Genomic DNA, 23,295 nt, shown 5'->3' on the forward strand with positions numbered 1-23,295 from the left:
TGAAGCCTCAGGGCTGGTCTACACTGGGGGGGGGGGGGGATCGATCTAAGATACGCAACTTCAGCTACGCGAATAGCGTAGCTGAAGTCGAAGTATCTTAAATTGAATTACCTGGGGTCCACACGGCACGGGACCGACGGCCACGGCTCCCCCGTCGACTGCGCTACCGCCGCTCGCTCTGGTGGAGTTCCAGAGTCGACGGTGAGTGCGTTCGGGGATCGATATATCGCGTCTTAACGAGACGCGATATATCGATCCCGGATAAATCGATTGCTACCCGCCGATACAGTGGGTAGTGAAGATGTACCCTCAGAGACGGCCACGGCTGGAGACAAGACACTGGGCGGGGGCCAGGGCTCTGCGTTCGCACCGAACGTTCCCTCTCCCAGGTGTTTGGCTGGCTCGTTCTTGCTCACGTGCCCAGGGTCTAATTGATCACCACAGTGGAGTTGGCCTAGGTCAGATTGGCAGTGACCTTGGGTATTTTCCCCCCTTCCCCTAGAGCGTGGGGTGCAGGGTCACTTCCCGGGATTATCTGGGTGTATCTCACTGAATCGTTTCCCCGCCATTGCTTGGGGCCTGGGGCACTGGTGCACCTGGGTCCCTCCACTCCTCTTCCCGTAGCACAGAATAGTTCAGGCTCCTGTGGGCTGTGAGACTTTGGTCTCAGGTCAGTTGTTGGGTTTAGTGTGCGGTGCTGGTGGCCTCTAATTTACAGGTGCTGAGGCCAGAAGATCAGGTTGTCCCTTCTGGCCTTAAACCCTATGACCATGGCTCAGTGACTCTGACCAGACTATCCCCAAACCCCATGACAAATCGTCCCCGTGAGGGATTCCTTCCTCCAGCACTGAGATGCAGCCACCTCTGGGGTGGGTCAGTGGCCATTATTGGCCAGTGACAAGGCATGGACATTTTTTAACTATTGTGGCTCCTCCATGCCCTCCATTCTCCTGTGAAGGGCTCCCTCCGCCTGTGTGAATGGCTGGCAGGAGGTGCAGGTTCTGTTACCGAATCTCCGTCACAGCTCAGGGAACTGCCCCGTGTTCCCCCTCCTTGGGCCAGCAAGGGCCCATGCTTAGGCTTCTGGCTTCTTGCAGTCACCTCGCTTGGGCAGAGACCCGCTGCTTTCTCCCTCCTGACTGGGGTGTTTCCTGGCCGCACAGCTCCCTGCCTACACTGCGATATTCCCAACAAGCCAGACTGCCCGAACAGGCCAGCGTCTGTACCGGGCTTTTTCTCCAGCGGCTCTGCACAGCATGATAGCCTGCAGTTATACGGTGCCACCCAAAGCTTTCTGAGCAAACGCTTATTCTTAAGGTGAAAACATTACAGAGAGAACATATTTAAAGATAAATAAAAGAACATACACACCTGCTAAAACAGGGGTTCTCAAACTTTTGTACTGGTGGCACCTTTCACATACCAAGCCTCGGAGTGCAACCCCCCTTATACATTAAAAACACTTTTTAAATATATATATTTAACACTGTTATAAATGCTGGAGGCAAAGCGGGGTTTGGGGTGGAGGCTGACAGCTCGCGACCCGCCCATGTAATAACCTCACGACCCCCAGTTTGAGAATCCCTGTGCTAAAAGCTTACCAGAGATACCTCCTCTCTCCCCCTCCCCCCACTCCACCAGTTGCCTGGCAGGAGTCAGTCCTTCAAACCTCACCAAGGGGGGTTTCTGTCATTACCAGTTCATGACAGCCTTACCTGTTCGCTCTTCATAGAATCATAGAATATCAGGGTTGGAAGGGACCTCAGGAGGTCATCTAGTCCAACCCTCTGCTCAAAGCAGGACCAACCCCAACTAAATCATCCCAGCCAACTAAATCATCATCTTCCATGTCCCTCGCTCATTTGTCTGATCATCACTGGGACTTTAAGTGTATCTCCCTCTTCCTGCCTGGGCTTCCCACTGGTGCTTTAATACCCAAATATTGAAGGGCTCAGATTTCACCCCACTATCCACAGTGGTTTGGGAGCGTTAGTGGTGAGCTGTCAGGAAACTCCAGATCCAGCTGTACACCCAGGCTGCCGCGCAGTCCTCGCCTCAGGCCATGAGCACCCTGGAATGGGATATCTTGGGCCTTCATGGCAAGCCTGATATGGGGAGCCAGTGCAGATTCCCCAAACTCTAACGGAGAGGTATTGATGCCTGAGGTGCTTGTTGGAAGAGAAGGAGCTGGTGGTCCTGTTTTGGACCTGTTTTATCCACCCGCTTGACATTGGTGCTTCTCCAAGCTGTCTTGTGGGGGTGGGGAAGGAGAAAAAGACTACGGACCATCAGCAGATTTCTTGTTTCTAGCTAGCGGGTGGTCGTCTGATGACTGACCCTGCTGAGATCCAGAAAGCAGCTGTTTCCTTTTACAGTTCTCTGTATGTCCCCAAAGCCTGTGACATGCTGGTAATGACAGGGGTTATCCCGTCTGCCCGGAGAGCTGCAACAGTGCCTGGCTGCCCTGCTGTCATTACCGGAGCCCTCTGCTGCAGTCCCGCAGCTCTCTACAGGCAAGGCCTCAGGGATCAGTGGGCTGCCATCCCAATTCCGCAAAGATTTCTGGCATCTTATTGGCCCTGACTTTTTTCTAGGGGTGCTGAAGTACACCTCTACCCCGATATAACGCTGTCCTCGGGAGCCAAAAAATCTTACCGCGTTATAGGTGAAACTGCATTATATCGAACTTGCTTTGATCCACCGGAGCGCCCAGCCCCGCCCCCCCGGAGCACTGCTTTACCACGTTATATCCGAATTTGTGTTATATCGGGTCATGTTATATCGAGGTAGCGGTGTATTTCTTTATTGCACCGTAACATTTTTAATGTCTGAAAGATCAAAGGGGCTCTGAGCTGCTGCTTCCCAGCGTCCCAAAGCATTTGTCAAGAGTTTCCTCAGTCTGGGATGTTCTAGTTTCTGAGTTCCTGCACCTCCTTGGAAGCAGTCTGACCGGCCTTTCTGTGCTGGGGGGTCAGCTGCTTTCCCAGGTTTTCTGTCAGCCTGTGCTGATGACATCTTTGTGTTCCCCACATCTGACACGGGCCTGCAGGCACTTTGCACTGGTTTACAAATGTACGAACAGGTGTCTTGTGTCTGCATTAACCGGGCAACGACACTTCTATTTTACTGGGCTCTTGGTAGTGTAACATTTCCCCTTTATTGACCCTACAATTGCAGTGGGGCACCTCTGGGGAGAAGGTGTCCGGGGGTCTATTTTGGATCTGAACAGTTATGTTAAGGAACTGGGAGGAGGCTGAAGAGAAGGTGCAAGGCTCCTTACTGTAACCTCTTTTCAGGGACAGGTTTTGATTGCCAACAATCTTGTAGCGCTGGCTACTGTATCTGGACCCTCCCCTGGGCCTTTTGGACTGGATTTAGGGGCATATTTTAACAACTTGTTTTGAATTGTTCCCATGGGTTGCGCCTTGCTTTGGTGTTCCTGCCATTTAGTTGGGGATTGGCCCCTTAGTTGGGGGAGAGGGATAGCTCAGTGGTTTGAGCATTGGCCTGCTAAATACAGGGTTGTGAGTTCAATCCTTGAGGAGGCTACTTTAGGGATCTGGGGCAAAAATCAGTACTTGATCCTGCTAGTGAAGGCAGGGGGCTGGACTCAATGACCTTCCAGTTCTCTAAGATGGGATATCTCCATTTATTATATTGGTCCTGCTTTGAGGAGGGGGTTGGACTAGATACCTCCTGAGGTCCCTTCCAATCCTGATCTTCTATGATTCTATAAACGGAGCCAAAGACTCATGGATTGGGTCATCAGGATGGTGCCTCTGATCTGGTCTGGTCTGGAAGCCCCTTGTCCTCTCTCTCCTCCATTGTGCTGTGGGGGGATGAACTTTGACTCTCACCTATTTTTGTTAGCACCTGGTTGACTACAGAGTCTAGATTCGCCTCCAGTCTTTAATGGTCTTTTAATGCCTGGCGACTTCTGCCAGGTGCACGGCAGAACCAGGCGTTTTCCAGTTTATGGCTCTTGGAAGAGCTGCTGTTTTTTAACCCACTTTTTCCTGCTGAAACTCTCTCCTTCAGAATCCTGGTTTCCATCTTTCCCCTGGCCCACTTGACCAAGTTGTCCCCAGGGGCAACTCTAGCTTTTTTGCTGCCCCAAGCACGGCAGGCAGGCGGCCTTCAGCGGCATGCCTGCGGGAGGTCCGCCGATCCTGCGGCTTCGGCGTACCCGCCGCCGAATTGCCGCCGAATCCACGGGACCGGCGGACCTCCCGCAGGCGTGCCACTGAAGGCTGCCTGACTGCCGCCCTCGCAGGGACCGGCAGGGCGCCCCCCGCAGCTTGCCACCCCAGGCACGCGCTTGGAGCGCTGGTGCCTGGAGCTGCCGCTGGTTGTCCCAGCTGATTGTTCCTAGTTGGTCAAGCTGGAACTCCGCGACCACTCTGGCTGCTCACGCCTGAGCACTTTTTTGTACAAGGTCCTCACCGAATTCCATGTGGCAGATCCTCAGCAAGCTGCTCATTATTAGCAAAAAGTTTCTGCTGGGACTGTTCTTCTTGGGGAAAACCCCGCGTTACCTTCACTAATTCTCTCCTCTTCTATGAACAAGATCCTTGTGCCACCAGGAAGGTTGTTGTCCTGGAAGGATTTGGTAAACGTTCCTTTTGCAACCATGATCAAGAAGCAGCTCTATGGCGTATGTGCATTAGGCACCCAGTCTGATTTCCCTGGGACAGCCTAGAGGATGGCTCGGCGACTCTGTGTCCCCAGCTGTATAAACCTCCTTCCTAGGTCCTCTGGTGACTTGTAGTGGAGAGTTCCGCATAGCGCCTACCCCTGTGATGTCTGTGCACTGCCCTTTCTGTTCAGCTTCCAGTGTTTCCATTTTTTCTACATTTCCCCAATTGGTTCCTCCCTCACCCCACCTCTCCCAGCCTTCAGTGGTTTGGGACTGGTTTTCTTCAAGCCCCTGTTTGTTCTCAGAATAGGATACAGTGCTTGCATTTGACAGGTTTAATCCATGGCTAACCTTTTGCAGGGTCATGCGAAACTGGCCATTTTGAAATCTCAACAGAACAGAGTGGCCGGGGTAGGGGGGCGTGATGTGCTGGGGCTGTTGCAGGCCCTGAAGCTGGCCTGGCTGCAGATTGTTTACACCTTTTGGAAACAGACTTGCAGTCTGGACAATTTTCTGTTGACTTGGTGTGTTAACGATATTTGGAGTGAAATTGGTGGTGATGCTTTAATGATCCATGCTTAATTTTCTCTTAAGATGTTTTACCTTATTTTATTCATATATTTTGTGTGTGTGTGTATATAGTGTATGTATGTATGTATGTGTGTGTGTGTATATATATATATAGTAATTTTATAACATTGTTAATAGTTTATAATGTGATTTTATGTGACTAGAGGTGGTTTTTATGTCCTGTCTGTCTGTCTGTCTCTCTCTCTCTCTCACTGAGGATTGTGGGAGGTTGAGAGTGGGTTTGCTGTTCTCTCTCTGTTTCTTTCTGATGAGGAAATGTTTTGTGTGTGTGTTTAGTTTGATGGTTGTTGTGCACTTAATTTTAGGCTGCCTTATATATTATCAAGCTGTTGTCTGCCCTCTGGGTTGGCACGGCCCACCCAGGGGACAGAGACCTCCCTTTGTAGTGGAGTCGGAGGGTTTAACCTGTGGACACGGGTTGCAGAGACTGTGACTCTGTGTCAAAATGTGCTGCATGCCTCCTGCATGAACAAGGCTGTTGTAGTGTTTGTTGTCACACCTTGCCTTGTTGAGCAGGTGGTTGGGTGTTTTTGTCCTTGTTGCCCTCTCAACGTCATCTGTTAAAGTCACTGTCTCTAATGTCCCTACTTTGTAAAGGAATGAGCAGATGGCCTGAGACCCGGCAAGCTATGGAGAAATCACCAGCCCTCTTGTGAGCATTCCCCGGGACTGTAAACCCTGGAGTTTGGCACGTCTGCTCCTTCCATAGGCAGATTTTTTATGATTTTAAACAGTGGTTCCAAAAATGTCCCCGAAGTATAGGACTGGGGAGTGTGTGTGACCAGTGAGAGTCTGGCGGGAGTCTGACACGTTTAGTCAATCAGTGCCCGAGAAAGAGGCGGGCTGCCCCAGGGTGCTGTGGCCCTGGGCCTGGGAACATGGGTGTTTCTCTGAGTAAAGAGCGAGGTGGCTATGGGAGAGACTGAGGGGCCAACGGGCTGCAGAGGCCTCTGGGGAGGTAATGCCCTTTACAAGCTGACTGGTTCTGGGACTCCTAACTGCGAAATGGAGGTGGAACCTGTTGCTACGGAATCCGCGGCCTTCGCTGGGGATTCTGGCTTGTGGAGAAAGCCCCATATTAAAAAATGGCCATGGACAGTGGAGGGGACCCCGGTTTCTGAGGGCGCTGTGAAGCAGGCTAGTTGGCCAGTGCAGTCAGGGAACACACTGGTAAAAGTAATACCTGACAGCAACCCAGGCCCCCTGAGCAGGGCCGGCTCCAGCATTTCTGCTGCCCCAAGCAAAAAAAAAAAAAAAAAAGCCGCGATCGGCGGCGGCAGTTCAGCGGCAGGTCCTTCGCTCCTAGAGGGAGTGAGGGACCTGCCGCCCCCGAATTGCCGCAGGTGCCGCCCCTCTCCCTTGGCCGCCCCAAGCACCTGCTTGTTAAGCTGGTGCCTGGAGCCGGCCCTGCCCCTGAGCAGCTGTGCTTGCAACAGGGAGACACACTGCCAAAAACCTCCCCTCACCACTCGGCAGCACTCTCTGTGATTGTGTGCCTCCTACAGTGCCTGACTCAGAAGAAAGTGGACATTTCATTTCTGCAAGACTCTTGCACAGATTGCCTTTCCGATTGGAGAGGGGCAGTTTTTCTGAGTCATGGTTCCACCGGGAGCGTGGGGGGGTTGCCTTTCTCTTTGCAGATGGGCTGGTTCTGCAGACAGTTGTTCCAGGACTTTTATTGATGCTTCAAGCTACTTTTGAGCAATATCATCTCTTTTTGATTAATGTGTAATCTCCTACTGTAGAAAAATACAGGGTACTGCCCCTCTCTCCCCCCCAGGGCTTGGGTTCTCTTTTGGCAAATTTTTTTTTTGACAAGTGATATTTTAATTTGGGGGGGTGGGCAATTTTAATTGTACTCTTAACGACCGGTTGGATAGGAATAATCTGGAACCTCATCCACTGTCTGCTCAGTGATTTTCAGCTCTTTTACAGGTTGCTGACCTGACTGACGTGTGACAGTGTAACCCACACACCTCCTGGGTGGGGTGTTCTGTGCCATGTAGTGACACAGAGACCACTTAGAGAGAGAGATAAAATGAGTCTGCTCTACAGACTTAACTAACAGGAAGTTGGCTTTTAGCTCATGCAGTAGAGGCTCATGCACTAAGGCCTGGTCTACACTACGACTTTAATTCGGATTTAGCTGCTTTAATTCGAATTAACGCTTGACCCGTCCACACAACGAAGCCATTTAATTCGAATTAAAGAGCCCTTTAATTCGATTTCTGTACTCCTCCTCGACGAGAGGAGTAGCGTCAAAATCGGTATTGTTAATCCGAATTAAGGTTAGTGTGGCCGCAATTCGATGTTATTGGCAATTCGATGTTATTGGCTACCCACAATGCAACGCTCTGGAAATCGATGCTACTACGGTAGCTTGGACGCACACCACCGAATTAATGGTGCCTAGTGTGGCCGAATACATTCGAATTTATAAAATCGGTTTCCTAAATTCGAATTATATAAATTCGGATTAATCCTGTAGTGTAGACATACCCTAAACTCCAGAGGTCCCAGGTTCAATCCTGCCCGACAGTGACCGGGGTCTGTTGGTGTTACAACAGCATTTCCAACCTGCAGTACAGCTGGTTGAGTTGAGTGCTGGTGCCAGTTCTTTCTCTAGGGCCCACTTGGGCAGGGATTTTTTGTGTGTGTTTATTCATCATTTGCTTTCTAGTTGCATTGTCCCAGCTTGGATTTCAGATTGTGTTTGGTCTCATTTGTGTTCTCTTCTCTCTGTAGGAGACTGTCACTCATACTAGCATTTTAACACTTGCCTTGTTCATTTTGGGGACTCTTGTAAGTATTTTTGCGGCACCTAGGATGTCTTTCCTTCCTTGAGGCGATGGTGGGAGGGGGCAAAGTGAATATATATGCAGCAGACAACCCTGGGCCTTTGCCAGAGTATGGAGCAGTTAGAGTTGGGTGCTGCAGAACTTGAAAAAGCCTTTCATGGCAATAATGATGCTGGGTTGTAGGACAGCTTGAAAAATATTTTTTTAAAAACAGTGCTTGTGGGACCTGTTGGATAGCAAAGTTCAGGGTGCACTTATTGTAGCAGGTGAAAAAAAAAGAGTTCAATTGATTTATTTTTCTAATTTTGCATGGATCTCAGCAGATACCATTGCTGCGAAACTTGGTTTTCATTCTGTTTGCTGGTTTCTCTCTTTTTTTTTAATTGGAGGCACAGCGTTGCCGATCTGGACAATTGCCTCTTTGAGCAAGCCATCCCCGATTATACTCACCTTTCTATTTCCTTGCCTGTTGCTCCTGCTGTGGCTTGGGACATTGATAGACATGGCAATTTGCTTACCTTCAGTGAGTCTTACAAAGGTACTTTTAATAGCTTAGGCCCCAAAGCATTATACCTGTATATGATTATGGTAAAGATTCAGCATTTTCAAATGCTTATTGATTATCCTGGTTCAGTGTGAAGAAGACCGCGTCTGGCGGCAGACTCCATCTATCCAGCCTGGTGACCTGTACACAATCCTCTGATTGCAAAGTGTATGGGTGATCTCCAATGGAGAATTCTTCACAGCGGTATGGCCTCGAATGTGTGCATCATTTGACTCAGAATGTGTCCATGTGTGCCCTGTTACATGGGGGAGACTGTTTTTCATCTGTTTCTTACTTGTTCCAGGTTACCCTGAAGTACAACAAATAATGGGTGTATCTTTTGGTTACAGTCCCTTGATTTTTCTCATAGTGTATTTCCTTTTACTGTTAAGTATGGGTTCACAAATAGATCTGTAATATGCCTTGTGAACGTCACTTTGAGTCAAACAAAGACAGCTATTTTGAAAAACAGACAATGTAAAGTATCTGGTACTGGCATTGCCAATGGGCTTCATTTTTTAATATATTTTTTAGTGGATTTCTGCCTTCATTTGGAATTTAGATATTCTACTCATACATAATTTGGATCACATTATTGAGTGGTGGGCTACTGGAAATACACTTAATAGTTTTAGGGATGGGGAGTTGTTTTATGAATTTGTATTTTTTTTCTTGATTTTTTTTACTATTGTTTTCTGTTCTGATTTTATTTAAAGTCTTTTAAAAGCCAAACTCTCTCTCTCTCTCCTGAGGAGACTAGGATTGAGCTTCCTGGCTGAGATGCTGTTGTTTCCTCCCCTGTTATCTGGAAGCCCAAGTTGAGCTGCTCCTTCTCTCCCAGTGGGGTCTGTGCTGGAGGTGACTCTTCTGTGCTGAGCCAAGGCGAGGAATTTCTCCAGTTGGAACAAGCCCCCTAAGGCAGCTCTGCCAACATCAACTCCTGAGCCCGAGACCTCAAAAAAAATGCTGAGGATGGGCAGCAAAGTGATTCTGCATAATCTCATTCCTCATCTCTCCTCTCATTAGTAGTTGCAGGAGCTGATCCAGCCATGGGGAAGAAAATGACCCAGGAATGGGACTGTCCAAACTGGAGGGGCAGGGAGAGGGGGAAGGAGATAGACTGAAAGGGGCAGTCAGGGCCGGCTCCAGCATTTCTGCCGCCCCAAGGAAAAAAAAAAAAAAGTCGCAATCGCCACCGGCGGTGGCGATTGGGGGGGAAGCTGCGATTGGCGGCGGCAGTTCGGCGGCAGGTCCTTCGCTCCTAGAGGCAGTGAGGGTCCTGCCGCCCCCAAATTGCCGCATGTGCCGCCCCTCTCCCTTGGCCGCCCCAAGCACCTGCTTGTTAAGCTGGTGCCTAGAGCCGGCCCTGGGGGCAGTGGAAGAAGTAAGTGGGGAGAGAGATTCCCAGATCTCTGACCTGCCCAGACACACTTACTGCAGCATCCCTGGGCAGATTCCCTTTCCTGTGAACAAGGGGAGGAGCAGAAAGAGGAAAAGCCACTTCCTGACTCTCCCTGTTCCCTCTGGTGGGGTGTGTTGTCCTGGGGACCAGGTCTGGGGGAGCCCCCAAAGTGACTCCTTTGGTTCTGTTCTAAGTTCGTTACTGGGAGGATTGAAAAATGTCTCGGTGGGTTTAGTCCTCTTGGGAGGGGCCAGGTCTGCACTGTAATAAAGTGACCAAGCGTTTTCCCAATGTGGCAGAATCTCGAGTGTCTCTCTGCAGGGAAGAGCCTGGGGCAATTTTGATGTGAAATTAAATGAAGCCTGCTCTGAAATCTCCCCCGTTGCCCTTCTTGATATGAAAGAGTACAGAATGATATCCATATTTTACTCCAAACCCTCCCATGAGACAACAGCTGGAAATGGCTGTCGGCAAACCAGTTCAGGGAGGGATTATTGAGTAGTTGCTGCAGGGAGAGGAACCGTAAATATATAGGCAGTGGGAGCTTCTGGGGAATGTGGTCTGGAGATGGGAGGGGGGAAGGAAGTGCCTATGGTAGAGAAAGGAGGGAGACAGGGTGTGACAAACCTGTGGGACTTGGGGCCTAGACTCTGGGAACAGACCCATAGGGCAGGGGGTGGAAATTCCCTGGTTTGTGGAACAGGAAATAAATCCCCGGACTGGTTGGGAAAACTGACCAGACTCCCAGTGCTGGAGCCTGAATGAGAGGCTGCAATGACATTTGAGGGGGCGCGCTCAAGAAGGTTTGTGTGATGTCCTGTCCCCTTACATCCAGTTGCTGGCAATGAGGAGCGGGTTGGTCTTCCCACCAGGGAGTTGTCCCTGGGCCCTGCTGGGGGCTCCATCTCCTGTATCAGCCTCTGGCTAGCAGGTGTGTGATGAACGTGAAGACGCTTGCCCCTGTGTCTTCTAGGGGATACGAGGGGCTCTCTCTTTCTCCCCTCACCTTGATGCCTGTGTGGGGTGGGGATGGGACTCTGTTGACTGTGAGCCTCCCAGAGCTTCCATTTGATTGGCCCTGCTGCCCCATGAATAGTGGGGCAGCAGGTACTGAGTGTGGGACTCTTGCTCTTTCAGGGGCCAGTGACCTTCGAGGAGGTGGCTGTGTATTTCACCAGAGAAGAGGGGGCTCTGCTGGACCCCGCTCAGAGAGCCCTCTACAGAGCCATCATGCAGGAGAACTATGAGACTGTGACCTCGCTGGGTAAGGATTCCCGTCCCCTTGGTTATAGTAATGGGAAATGAAGAGTTACGTTTCACGTCACCCCCACAATGCAACTCAACTCTGCCCTGTTTCAGCATCACCCCAAGATGCCGGTGACACGCACACCAGCGCTGTACCCTGCCCTGCTACAGAGCACTGTGGGAACAGAGCCCAGGAGCAGTATAGCGCAGAGTCTAACGTCTTCTCTTTGCTAAGGCAAAACGCGGGTTTAGGTCTGATGTAGTGAACAGAAGCTGCTTGGTCTGCACTGAGCCTGTTCCACATAAACCATCTCAGGCTGCCCTTACCCTCTCCCTGAGATTCCTTCTGAGTCATCGCCTTCACTTACCCCTTACTAAGCCCTGGAGACCACTAGCATGTACGCCACCGGAGTGCTGACAATCCCCATGGCAAGAACACACCTTTGTATACATTTACTGACACAACTTACAACACTCCGCACTGAAATGGGGCAGACTAGGTCCCTTAGGGTTCACATGCACCTCTCTGCATACCACACTCACAGCTCTGCCAAGCTGCTCCAGTTAATCCCTCACCGTTCATTTACAGCTACAGCTGCCAAAGTGCACATAGCTGGAGTGCATGCAGATAAATGCTGGTCTGACCCGGGGTGCCTGGCACAGCCCTCACTGAAAACACCACGGTCAAGGCAGGCTGCAAAAAGAAGAGCAGATGCTCCCAAAACTGGTGGTCAACACTGAAGTTAGACTCATCAGCCAGTCACAAACTCTGCTCCTGATCCCCCACAAAAACAAATCACACAGCCCCCTTTGCTGCATTCCAGTTCTCTGGCTCCCAATCAGCACCTAGGTCCAGTACAGTGATAAGTTACTTTAAAAGCTCTGCTCACTATACAAAATATTCTTCTGAACCCCAAAGGGCCAGCCACATTGCCAGGACAATGTTAGGTTGGATCTTACACAAACTACTACTCTGCCAGCCAATCCTTTAGTATCTAAAACTAAAGGTTTATCATAAAGAAAAAAGAGAGAACAAGAAGAGAGTTGTTAAATGGTAAAGCAATCTGCGCTGGTTAGGCCTCAACTGGAGTATTGTGTCCAGTTCTGAGCACCGCATTTCAAGAAAGATGTGGAGAAATTGGAGAGGGTCCAGAGAAGAGCAACAAGAATGATTAAAGGTCTTGAGAACATGACCTATGAAGGAAGGCTGAAAGAATTGGGTTTGTTTAGTTTGGAAAAGAGAAGACTGAGAGGGGACATGATAGCAGTTTTCAGGTATCTAAAAGGGTGTCATAAGGAAGAGGGAGAAAACTTGTTCACCTTAGCCTCTAAGGATAGAACAAGAAGCAATGGGCTTAAACTGCAGCAAGGAAGGTTTAGGTTGGACATTAGGAAAAAGTTCCTAACTGTCAGGGCGGTTTAACACTGGAATAAATTGCCTAGAGAGGTTGTGGAATCTCCATCTCTGGAGATATTTAAGAGTAAGTTAGATAAATGTCTATCAGGGATGGTCTAGACAGTATTTGGTCCTGCCATGCGGGCAGGGGACTGGACTCGATGACCTCTCGAGGTCCCTTCCAGTCCTAGAGTCTATGAATCTATATACACATAAGACTTCAAAGTCCATATATCAGGTTCTTAGCAGTGTCAGTGAGTTTGCTGGGGAACGCATCTACAGCTTGGATGGGTTGTTCAGTCCTTTATTCAATGCTTCAGTTTGTAGAGAAGTTGCTCTAGAGTTAGGAAGCGGGATTGAAGACAAAATGGAGATGATGCAGCTGCCCTTTATATTCCTTTTGCCGTGTGACTTGTACTTCCTTTGTCCCAAACACAAGCTTCACAGCACAGGGCATGGAAAAGCCTTAGAGTTCTCTGTCCACAGGCATACCACATGCTTTGCTGACTCATAAGGTGTCTTCCCTGGTTCCTTTCAATGGGTTTATTGTATAGCTGATGACCCTGGATGGACCATCGAACAGGCTAGGCAGTACTGATGCCAATCTGTCTGGGGGTGTCACTCAGAAACACGGCACAAGTTTGGAAATACAGACATACCATACATATCTGTAACTCATAATACAAAGGTGATACAAACATATAAACAAGATCATCACACTTGGCACATTCTAACATTTTTGCAGATACCTTGCACCACCTATCTGGTCAGATTCATTGCAATTTTATAATACCGGTATCAACACTATCACAATGTGTTCCACACATTCCATACGGCGTCACAGCTGGTATTCCAATCTGTGGAATACAACACACACACTGGAATAAATTGCCCAGGGAGGTTGTGGAATCTCCATCATTGGGGATTTTTAAGAGCAGGTTGGACAAACACCTGTCAGGGATGGTCTAGATAATACTTAGTCCTGCCATGAGTGCAGGGGACTGGACTAGATGCCTCTCGAGGTCCCTTCCAGTTCGATGATTCTCATAGTCTTTCCTCGTATCTATTCTAGATTCATAGATTTTAAAGCCAGAAGGGGCAATTAGGTCATCTAGTCTGATCTGCTGTATAATGTAGGCCAGAGAATTTCATCCACTTGCTGCGGTACTAAACTGAATACATTTTGTGTGACTAAAACATCTTCCAGAAAGGCATCCAGTCTTGACTTGAAGACTTCAAGAGATGGAGAATCCACCACTTCCCTTGGTAATTTGTTAACTTTGCACCACCCTGGCTGACCTGTTCCTAGTGGCGATTGCCAGCTCCTGTGTTAGTGGGTGGGGGCAGAGTTAAGGTTGCATTGCAGGAATGGCATGTCCTTTAACTCTTCATTTCATGGTTTTCAGAGGTTTAAGTGTAGCCACTGTCCACATGCTGGAAGGGCACGAGGCAGCACTAGGCAACCGTAACTCTGCATTCATGAAGCTATGGTCACTTAATTTCCATGATTTTTTTTAATGGACTTTTCCCCCTCCCCCCCATTATAACTGTGTGTATGCTAGATCGTTTCCTGGCATAGTCATGTCAGGGATTTGAAAAATCACACCCCTAACTAATCAAAATAGTTTTTCTGGGAAAACTTTTCTGTGCAGACCAGACCAGAGTCTGCATACTGATCTTCGAGCACTTTGAAAAATATTTCTCTTAATCCAGAAATATTGTTATCAATGCAAAACTTCCAAAGGAACTGCCACAGTATGAAAGAAAGCTGTCAGTGGTGAGGCTGAAACCGAAATGTATGGTGAAGCTTAGGTTCAAATGCCACAGCATGTCCCTTTGAGCCAACCAATTATTGTGAGAATAGATTGCTGGAACCCCTCGGGACCCAAGAGTTCTGAAGGAACTCAAATGTGAAATTGCAGAACTACTAACTGTAGTCTGTAACCTATAATTTAAATCAGCTTCTGTACCCAATGACTGGAGGAGAGCTAATGTGATGCCAATTTTTAAAAAAAGGCTCCAGAGGCAATCCCGGCAATTACAGGCTGGTAAGCCTAACTTCAGTACCAGGCAAACTGGTTGAAACTATAGTAAAGAACAGAATTATCAGATGCATAGATGTAAACAATTTGTTGGGGTAGAGTCAACATGGTTTTTGTAAAGGGAAATCACGCCTCACCAATCTACTAGAATTCTTTGAGGGGGTCGACAAGCATGTGGACAAGGGTGATCCAGTGGATAGAGCGTACTTAGATTTTCAGAGAACCTTTGACAAGGTGCCCGTCACAGGGCAAGTACACCCTGTCCCCCTTTGGGGTGGGGCAAGGGTATCGCGGCCCTGCGGTTAAGTTCATCTGCTTGCCCTCGCTGTCAGGGCAGGATGGGCTAATGGCCACAGTCAGTATGGCTGACCTCCTTAACACGGTTATGCGGCCTAGTGGTCAGAGTCATGGAGGTGGGCCGCCACCTGGGGGCAGGGGTTGGCGGCCAGGGTAGGGGGACCCAGGCCCTCCCTCCCCACAGGGTCCCAGCCCAGGGCCCTGGCAGTGGCAAGTGGCCGAAACACACTGACTCAAGATCTGGTTCACTAACTGGTCCACTGTCAAGTTACCCTGGGCTACTTCCTACCTTTTCCCCCGATGCTGTGGTCTGGACGTCTTCAGGGTCTCTGGGTTGCTCAGCCTGCACTGCTCCTGGTGGCTGCAGCCTCCCTTGGGCATCCACAGGTATCTGGGCATCTGCTGGGGTCTCGGCACCTCTGGATCCCGTGGTCTGGGATTCCAGCTGCTCCCAGGCTAGAGCCTTTGAGGTGCCTCCTCCCTCTATGGCCGTCCACCTACAATGAGCTGGGACGGTCCCTTTTATACTGCAGCAACTGTTGGCACATGCCCAGCAGCGGTGAGGGGGTGTGGCTTCCTCTGCCCAGAGTGTGGGCTTAACCCTTTCTTGTCAAGTGTGGGGCAAGTATACCCCATAACAGTCCCTCACCAAAGGCTCTTAAGCAAAGTAAGCTGTCATGGGATAAGAGGGATGGTCCTCTCATGGATTGGTAACTGGTTAAAAGATAGGAAACAAAGGGTAGGAATAAATGGTCAGTTTTCAGAATGGAGAGAGGTATAGTAGTGTCCCCCAGGGATCTGTACTGGGACCCGTCCTATTCAACATATTCATAAATGATCTGGAAAAGGGGATAAATGGTGAGAAGGCAAAATTTGCAGATGATACAAAACTACTCAAGGTAGTTAAGGCCCAGGCAGACTAAGAAGAGCTACAAAGGGATCTCACAAAACTGGGTGACGGGGGAACAAAACGGCAGATTAAATTCAATGTTTATAAATGCAAAGTAATGCACATTGGAAAACATAATCCCAACTATACATATAAAATGATGGGGTCTAAATTAGCTGTTACCACTCAAGAAAGAGATCTTGGAGTCATTGCGGATAGTTCTCTGAAAACATCCATTCAATGTACAGCGGCAGTCAAAAAAGCGAACAGAATGTTGGGAATCATCAAGAAAGGGATACATAATAAGACAGAAAATGCCTCTATATAAATCCATGGTCCACCCACATCTTGAATACTGCGTACAGATGTGGTTGCCCCATGTAAAAATATATATAAATTGGAATTGGAAAAGGTACAGAAAAGGGCAACAAAAATTATTAGGGGTGTGGAACAGCTTCCATATGAGGAGAGATTAATAAAACTGGGACTTTTCAGCTTGGAAAAGAGACAACTAAGCGAGGATATGATAGAGGTCTATAAAATCATGACTTGTGTGGAGAAAGTAAATAAGGAAGTGTTATTTACTACTTTTCATAACACAAGAACGAGGGGTCACCAAATGAAATGAATAGGCAGCTGGTTTAACACAAACAAAAGGAAGTATTTTTTCACACAACGAACAGTCAACCCGTAGAACTCTTTGCCAGGAGATGTTGTGAAGGCCAAGATTATAACAGGGTTCAGAAAAGAATTAGATAAGTTCATGGCGGATAGGTCCATCAATGGCCATTAGCCAGGATGGGCAGGGATGCTGTGAAGTGTCCCTAGCCTCTGTTTGCCAGAAGCTGGGAATGGGCGACAGGGGATGGATCACTTGGTTATTCCCTGTTCTGTTCATTCCCTCTGGGGTATCTGGCATTGGCCACTGTCAGAAGACAGGACTAGATGGACCATTGGTCTGACCCAGTGTGGCCGTTCTTAATGTTCTTATGTTCTTAGCAGAGCCTGAGCCTTGCTTCACATGTGCATTTCTATTTCTTCAACTTGTCAGTTTGGCTGATGCTAATCTGAAGTTCCAATTTCTTTAGTTATTAACTTTTTCGATATTGCTCCCCCAGAAAGACAGTAGGTACTATGTGCTAGCTGAGATAAATGCCAAGTGGCTGAGATCAATCCGGGGACAATTAGAGCCATACTTTGAGCCCCAGGTCTGTGCAGAAAAGTGACTTTGTAAACAGCTTCTTTTGGCGAGAACTTTTTCTCGGGAACCTCTTCATCAAATAATCTCCTATATGGACCACTAACCCTGCCCCACATCCCCATGAGGAGCAGCAAATTTCAAGATAATCTGAGTCAGCATGTGCATTTTAGTGTGATTAGAATGGTCTGAACCTTAACAATAGAGCTGGTGCATGACTCAGCTTCCCCTCTGACTTTGCTTTTTTACCCACTGGGTGTGAAGGAGTTAATTCCTTCTCTGGGAGAGGGGAAGTAATGGCTGTTGGAGTAATGGAAGTCTATGCAGTTTGGCATGGAGACACTATCAAGAACTGTCCCTACATGAAGTGCCCTGGAGAGACAATGGGAGATCTAAGGACTGGACATTAACTCATCATGCCTGGGAGCCAAGGGGAGTTCCCAGAAGATGGGAACCCAGCAGGACTGCTATTTGGCACAAAGGGATTAGTTGTGAACAGACTGAGCTTTAAGGCTGATGTTGTCCAGGGCAGAGAGACTGAGACAGGGAGAGATGAAACGGAGGAGGCTTTGGGAAAGCCGGGCAGATGACTCTGATCAAATGAGCTTTGTGTTAAGTTTTGCTTTACCAGACTAACCTAAGAATCATCGAATATATTCCAGCTATGTCTAGGTTCTAGCACACTGAAGGCCGGGGCATATCACACCTAGTCAATCCAGGACACAACACTCTCTTTGAATCCCTCCACTTACTGCCCCGTCTCTAGCACATCAAACAAGCTGCTTATCTTCACTGCCAGGGCCCATCCCAGCCTATCCCCACCTGACGTATCATCTCTTGTTCTGTGTTGAGATGCCGACTCCCACCTCCAGACGGCCCATGATGCCAGCCTCCATCTGTCATGGACTCACAGGTTGTGCCCACTCTTGGCCCCGTGCGGCCCCTTTCAGTGTGACAGCCCTTCTCGGGGGTCCACTCTCTCCACCTCCTGGAGCTGCACCTCTCTGAGCCTTAGCACATCTGTCTCTGCCGTGGGCCCCCTCAGGGAGTCCCCTCGCTTTGGACCCCCGGGGCCTCTACTCCCAAAGGGAATAATGCCCCCCCCCACACACCCTGTTCTCTAGACCAGAGCGACTCTCAGCCAGCGTAAAACAGGAGGGTTTATTGAGCAACTAACACAGCACAGGAAACTCTCCGGGCCTCAGGCCTGGCCTCCCTCAGCCCAGTCTCCCCAGCATACTGGTGGGCTCTGCCTGCCCCCTCTCTCCAGCCCCGAGCCCCCCTGTTTCCCAGCTGGGCATCTGATATCACTGGCCCCAAGCCCCGCCTCTGTCCATTGTCTTCTCTCCAGGGAAACAGGGTCATAAACAGGGTCGCCTGGGCCTCCTCTCCTCTTTTCACAGCCCATTGTCCTCCCACTGGCCAGAACCAGCTGTGACTCCTGAGCTGGGCCTCCAGGTCACCAGTCGCCGGGGTCTCCATTCTCCAGGCCATCGGCTGGGGTCCCAAGTTCCCTCTCCGGTCCTCTGTAACAACAAACTCCCTCTCCCCTCACCTCGTTAAACCAGTAACACCCAGGGAAACTGAGTCCCACCCCCTCTGCATGCAAACCATACCCCCATAGGAAACAAGGAAACGAAGAAACCTCCCCACTTCGTCACACCATCACCCACTTGTTACCTTTTCAAACAATTCCCTTCGTGCCTTCTCCCATGCTGCTCTTTGGGCTTTGAACGGAGCTGCCCCTGCACATCCATGGACTAGCTGAGTCTTCTCCTTCCCAACCCTCCTTAACGATCTCCTTCTCCGTGACACTTACAATGACATTACAACATCTAGTCCCCTAGTGACACACATTGTCCTATTGTTTCCTTGTGTCTGTCTGTCTCCATCTGTCTCTTGTCCTGTTCTTGGCTAGTCAGCTGTTTTTGGGGCAGGGACTGTCCTTTTGTTCTGTCTTTGTAAAATGTTCAGCACAACGGGAGCCTGGGCCATGCTTGGGCTATGAGGTGCTACGGGTAATAGAAATAATAATGGGGAGGCTCAGGGCAGGGGGAGTGAGGCTGTTGGGGAGTTGAGAAGGGTCTGGGTGTTGGTAGGCTATGGAGATGAAGGTTTGGGGTGTAGAGATCCTGTGAGTTGGGAGGGCTGGAGGCAGCGGGAAGGGGTGGGGATGCCATGGAGTAGGCGATGTAGGGAGTTTGATGCCATAAGCCAATCTTCTTCCCTTCCTGCTTGTTTTCCTTTAAGCCCCCTATTAAACTAAACCAACTTATTCCCATGGTAAATATCCCAATGTCCAGGTCATCTTGCAGTATTCATCAATATTCCCCAGCTCCAATGCCGTCACAGTGGGTTGGAGGAATTGGACCAAGGGGCACCTGCAGTGTGAAAGGAAAAGAAGGTTTTGAGGATCTGGGAGCTAGGAGCCATTTGATTTAGAGCAGGGGTAGGCAACCTATGGCATGCGTGCTGAAGGCGGCACGTGAGCTGATTTTCAGCGGCACTCACACTGGCCGGGTCCTGGCCACCGGTCTGGGGGGCTCTGCATTTTAATTTAATTTTAAATGAAGCTTCTTAAACATTTTAAAAACCTTATTTACTTTACATACAACAATAGTTTCATTATATATTATAGACTTATAGAAAGAGACCTTCTAAAAACATTAAAATGTATGACTGGCACGCGAAACCTTAAACTAGAGTGAATAAATGCAGACTGAGCACACCACTTCTGAAAGGTTGCTGAACCCTGATTTAGAGCCTTCATTCCATTCTTATTCCAGTCCAGTTTCACTTTATTTTACATATTTTTTTCAAATGTTATTTTCACTTTCACCTCTCTCTGCTACTTAGTGCCTTCCCCCCAACACACACATCTCTTCCCTACACGCTGTGACCCAGCCACCATTTCTGACATCTTCTGTTCCTCACAGCGGCAAGACAACCCGTCCCTGGCACAAATGTGCACTTTCTTGCTGATGTCATTGGTTGTTAGTGCAACTTCTGGGGACTCATCTGCAGTATTCACAATCAGTTTTCCCTGTAGGCTTCTTGGATCTTTGAATCAGTCCCTCCTAAAGTCACATGGCCTGATTCATCGTTTTCACATTCTCCGTTTCCAGAGGAAGCAGAATCTATTGTTTCTGAGTTATTGAAACTAATTCTGTAGGCCTAACCACACTCTGGGAGATATTCAGACTCCCTTCCGCTACACCTGACTTGCTAGATTCCCTACTTCCTTAGAATGTGCTTTCCTGACATATGATACCTAAGGCTAAGATTCTGTCACAGTTATTTTTAGTAAAAGTCATGGGCAAGTCACAGGCAATAAACAGAAATTCACAGAAGCCCGTGACCTGTCCCTGACTTTTACTAAAAATAACTGTGACAAAATGGGGAGGGAGGAGGGTTCAGCACCCACCATTGCTGGGGGGGTCCATTTCCCTGCCCCCACCGCCAGTGGTGGCTGAGAGCTCTGGGGTCCCCCTTGTCACCTGAGGTGGCTGGTAAGCTGCGGGATCTGCCCACGGTGGCTGGGAAGCTGTGGGGTTCCCCTTGCCGCCCCTGGTGACTGGGAGCTGCGGGGGTCCCTCGGCCAGCTGACAGCTCCTGTCCTGCCACCCCAGGGCTGAAGCAGAAAATGATATGGAAGTCTCTGAACGTCACAGATTCTGTGACCCCAGTGACAAATCTTAGCCTTAATAATACCCCTGACATACTGCATTCTGGGACATGCCTGCTCCTTGCTGTTCCTTGCTGTGTTGATCCCCCCAAACCCATGCTCACCAGTTTCAGCTTCCTGTGACTTTCATTGTCTCTGGTTCTCTCTCCGCCAGTAAGAAGCATTTCTAGGGGGATTTCCTTTCTTTCTGGAGTCTTCACAGTCTGGGACATGGAGTTACTTTGCCTGGGTTTTAGGAGCCCCTTTGATTCATAGATTCATAGATTCTAGGACTGGAAGGGACCTCGAGAGGTCATTGAGTCCAGTCCCCTGCCCGCATGGCAGGACCAAATACTGTCTAGACCATCCTTGATGATGACTGTCTGGCTGTGTATGTTCCCAGCAGAGATGGGGTTAGTTAAGTCCCTCAGAAGCAGAGAGTCTAGCACCTCTGGGGAGCTGGCCCTGGTTTTTTACTCCCTTAAAATGGGCTGGGTTTAAAATAATAGAACATTTCTTTGTGACAAATGTCCCATGAATTCATCTGATGTCCCTTGTTTTCTTCCCCTGAGCAGGGTTTCCAGTTTCTAAACCTGATGTGATCTCCCAGCTGGAAGACGGGGACGACCCCTGGGTCCCAGACCTCCAGGGCTCAGAGGAACAAGAGATCCTGAGAGGTGCCCTCACAGGTGAAGAATCATTAAACCTACTTAAAACTGTCAGTGGCTGAAGGAAAGAGCTGGGATTCCCTACAAGGATCTTGTGAACGCTCTCAGTCCAGGATTGTCCCCAGCGGGTGCAATATCCTCAGGGCAGATATCACTCATGGCTTCCTACCCATCCTGGCTGACACCTGGCAGTAGCTCCTTTCCTGACCTCCCTTCATCCTGAGTGTTCGGATAGGATGTGGAAACAGAATTGATCCCCTCCTCTTTCCCTTATGGGGAAGAGTTTGGGGGAATTCACTTTCTGATTCCCCCCCTTTCCTTCTCCAGCACTTATTTTGGTTTCCTCTCCTCGTTCCCATTCCTATAGGTGAGGTTTTTCTCTCTCTGTCCCAGCAGGTGGTGGGCTGGTGAGTGAGAATGAGGAGCAGACTCCTCAGCAGAAGGCTGCTGAGCATGTGGAACGGCACGGGGTACTGTTGCGAAGATCCAAACGGAAGGTGTCCAGAAGTCATGAGCAGCAAAAAAGTGGTGAGAGTCAGCACAGGCCAGAGAGGCAGCAGGGAAACCAGCCAGAAGAGAAAGTGGGTAAATCCATTAATAGTCAGGGAACTCACAAGGACCTCAAGGGAACCACAGGCCAGCACAGAATCCTCACAGGAGAGAGAAAAAAATCCTGCACGGAGTGTGGGAAAAACTTCCGTAGACGTGCAGACCTTATTAATCATGAGAGAATCCACACAGGAGAGAGACCCTATGAATGTAGTCAGTGTGGGAAAACCTTCACTCAGAGTTCAGCCCTTACTAGGCATCAGAGAATCCATACAGGGGACAGACCCTATGAATGCTGCGAATGTGGGAAAAACTTCTCTGACCGATCAACCCTTATTCAGCATCAGAGAATCCACACAGGGGAGAGACCCTATAAATGCAGCGAATGTGGGAAAAGCTTCACTGACAGCTCAGCCCTGATTCAACATCAGAGAATCCACACGGGGGAGAGACCCTATAAATGCTGTGAGTGTGGGAAAAACTTCACTCAGCGCTCAACCCTTATTACACATCAGAGACTTCACACAGGAGAGAGACCTTATGAATGCTGCGAGTGCCAGAAAAACTTTAGTAATTGCTCAGCGCTTATTTATCATCAGCGAATCCACACAGGAGAAAGACCCTATGAATGCTGTGAGTGCGGGAAAACCTTCACTGACAGCTCAACACTTGTTACACACCAGAGAATCCACACAGGAGAGAGACCCTATGAATGCCATGAGTGTGGGAAAAGCTTCACTGCCAGCTCAACCCTTGTTACACATCAAAGAATCCATACTGGGGAGAGACCCTATGAATGTTGTGAGTGTGGGAAAAGCTTCACTCAGCGCTCAACCCTTATTACACACCAGAGAATTCACATAGGCGAGAGACCCTACATATGCTATGAGTGTGGGAAAAGTTTCACTGACACCTCAACCCTTATTACACATCAAAGAATCCACAGCGGAGAGAGACCGTATGAATGCAGTGAGTGCGGGAAAAGCTTCACTCAGAGCTCAGCCCTTATTACGCATCAGAGAATCCACAGCGGAGAGAGACCCTATGAATGCAGTGAGTGCGGGAAAAGCTTCACTCGGAGCTCAGCCCTTCTTTATCATCAGAGAATCCACAAGAGATAGGAACACCATAAAAACCTTGTCTAGAGCCGACAAAAGATTTGTTTTTATCTTTAATAGTTTTGCTAATTGCCACATAGTGAACTTTAAAGCTATTTGCACCATTTCCTTCACTGTGGTCCCTCAGCTCCCCCAGGAGAGTTGTCTGTTTTTGCCTTCTGCAGCTCCACCTTTTTGGGGTTGAATTCCATAGTCCTTTCTGTCAACTCCATAGTCCTCTGGATCATGGGAGTTTGTGACCCTCCTACAAGGGATGTT

At 49.0% G+C, this 23,295-nt stretch overlaps 1 protein-coding gene across 1 annotated transcript; it reads left to right on the forward strand.

Annotated features, from left to right (window-relative positions):
* Positions 1-11,201: 11,201 nt before the first annotated feature.
* Positions 11,202-23,040, forward strand: LOC135889201 (zinc finger protein 436-like). Its single transcript, XM_065417037.1, has 4 exons — positions 11,202-11,235; positions 21,278-21,391; positions 21,767-22,429; positions 22,598-23,040. Exons 1-4 carry the CDS (start codon positions 11,202-11,204, stop codon positions 23,038-23,040), a joined length of 1,254 nt encoding a protein of 417 aa, XP_065273109.1.
* Positions 23,041-23,295: the final 255 nt, after the last annotated feature.

The sequence above is a fragment of the Emys orbicularis genome, chromosome 15 (genome assembly GCF_028017835.1).
Source record: "Emys orbicularis isolate rEmyOrb1 chromosome 15, rEmyOrb1.hap1, whole genome shotgun sequence".
Lineage (NCBI taxonomy): Eukaryota > Metazoa > Chordata > Testudines > Emydidae > Emys > Emys orbicularis.

Excerpts from the sequence above, each read along its gene's own strand:
- LOC135889201 (XM_065417037.1), top strand. The coding sequence starts at position 11,202 with ATGCAGGAGAACTATGAGACTGTGACCTCGCTGG. Across the intron at positions 11,236-21,277 it reads TGAGACTGTGACCTCGCTGG|GGTTTCCAGTTTCTAAACCT; the intron begins GTAAGGATTCCC and ends TCCCCTGAGCAG. Across the intron at positions 21,392-21,766 it reads CCTGAGAGGTGCCCTCACAG|GTGGTGGGCTGGTGAGTGAG; the intron begins GTGAAGAATCAT and ends CTGTCCCAGCAG.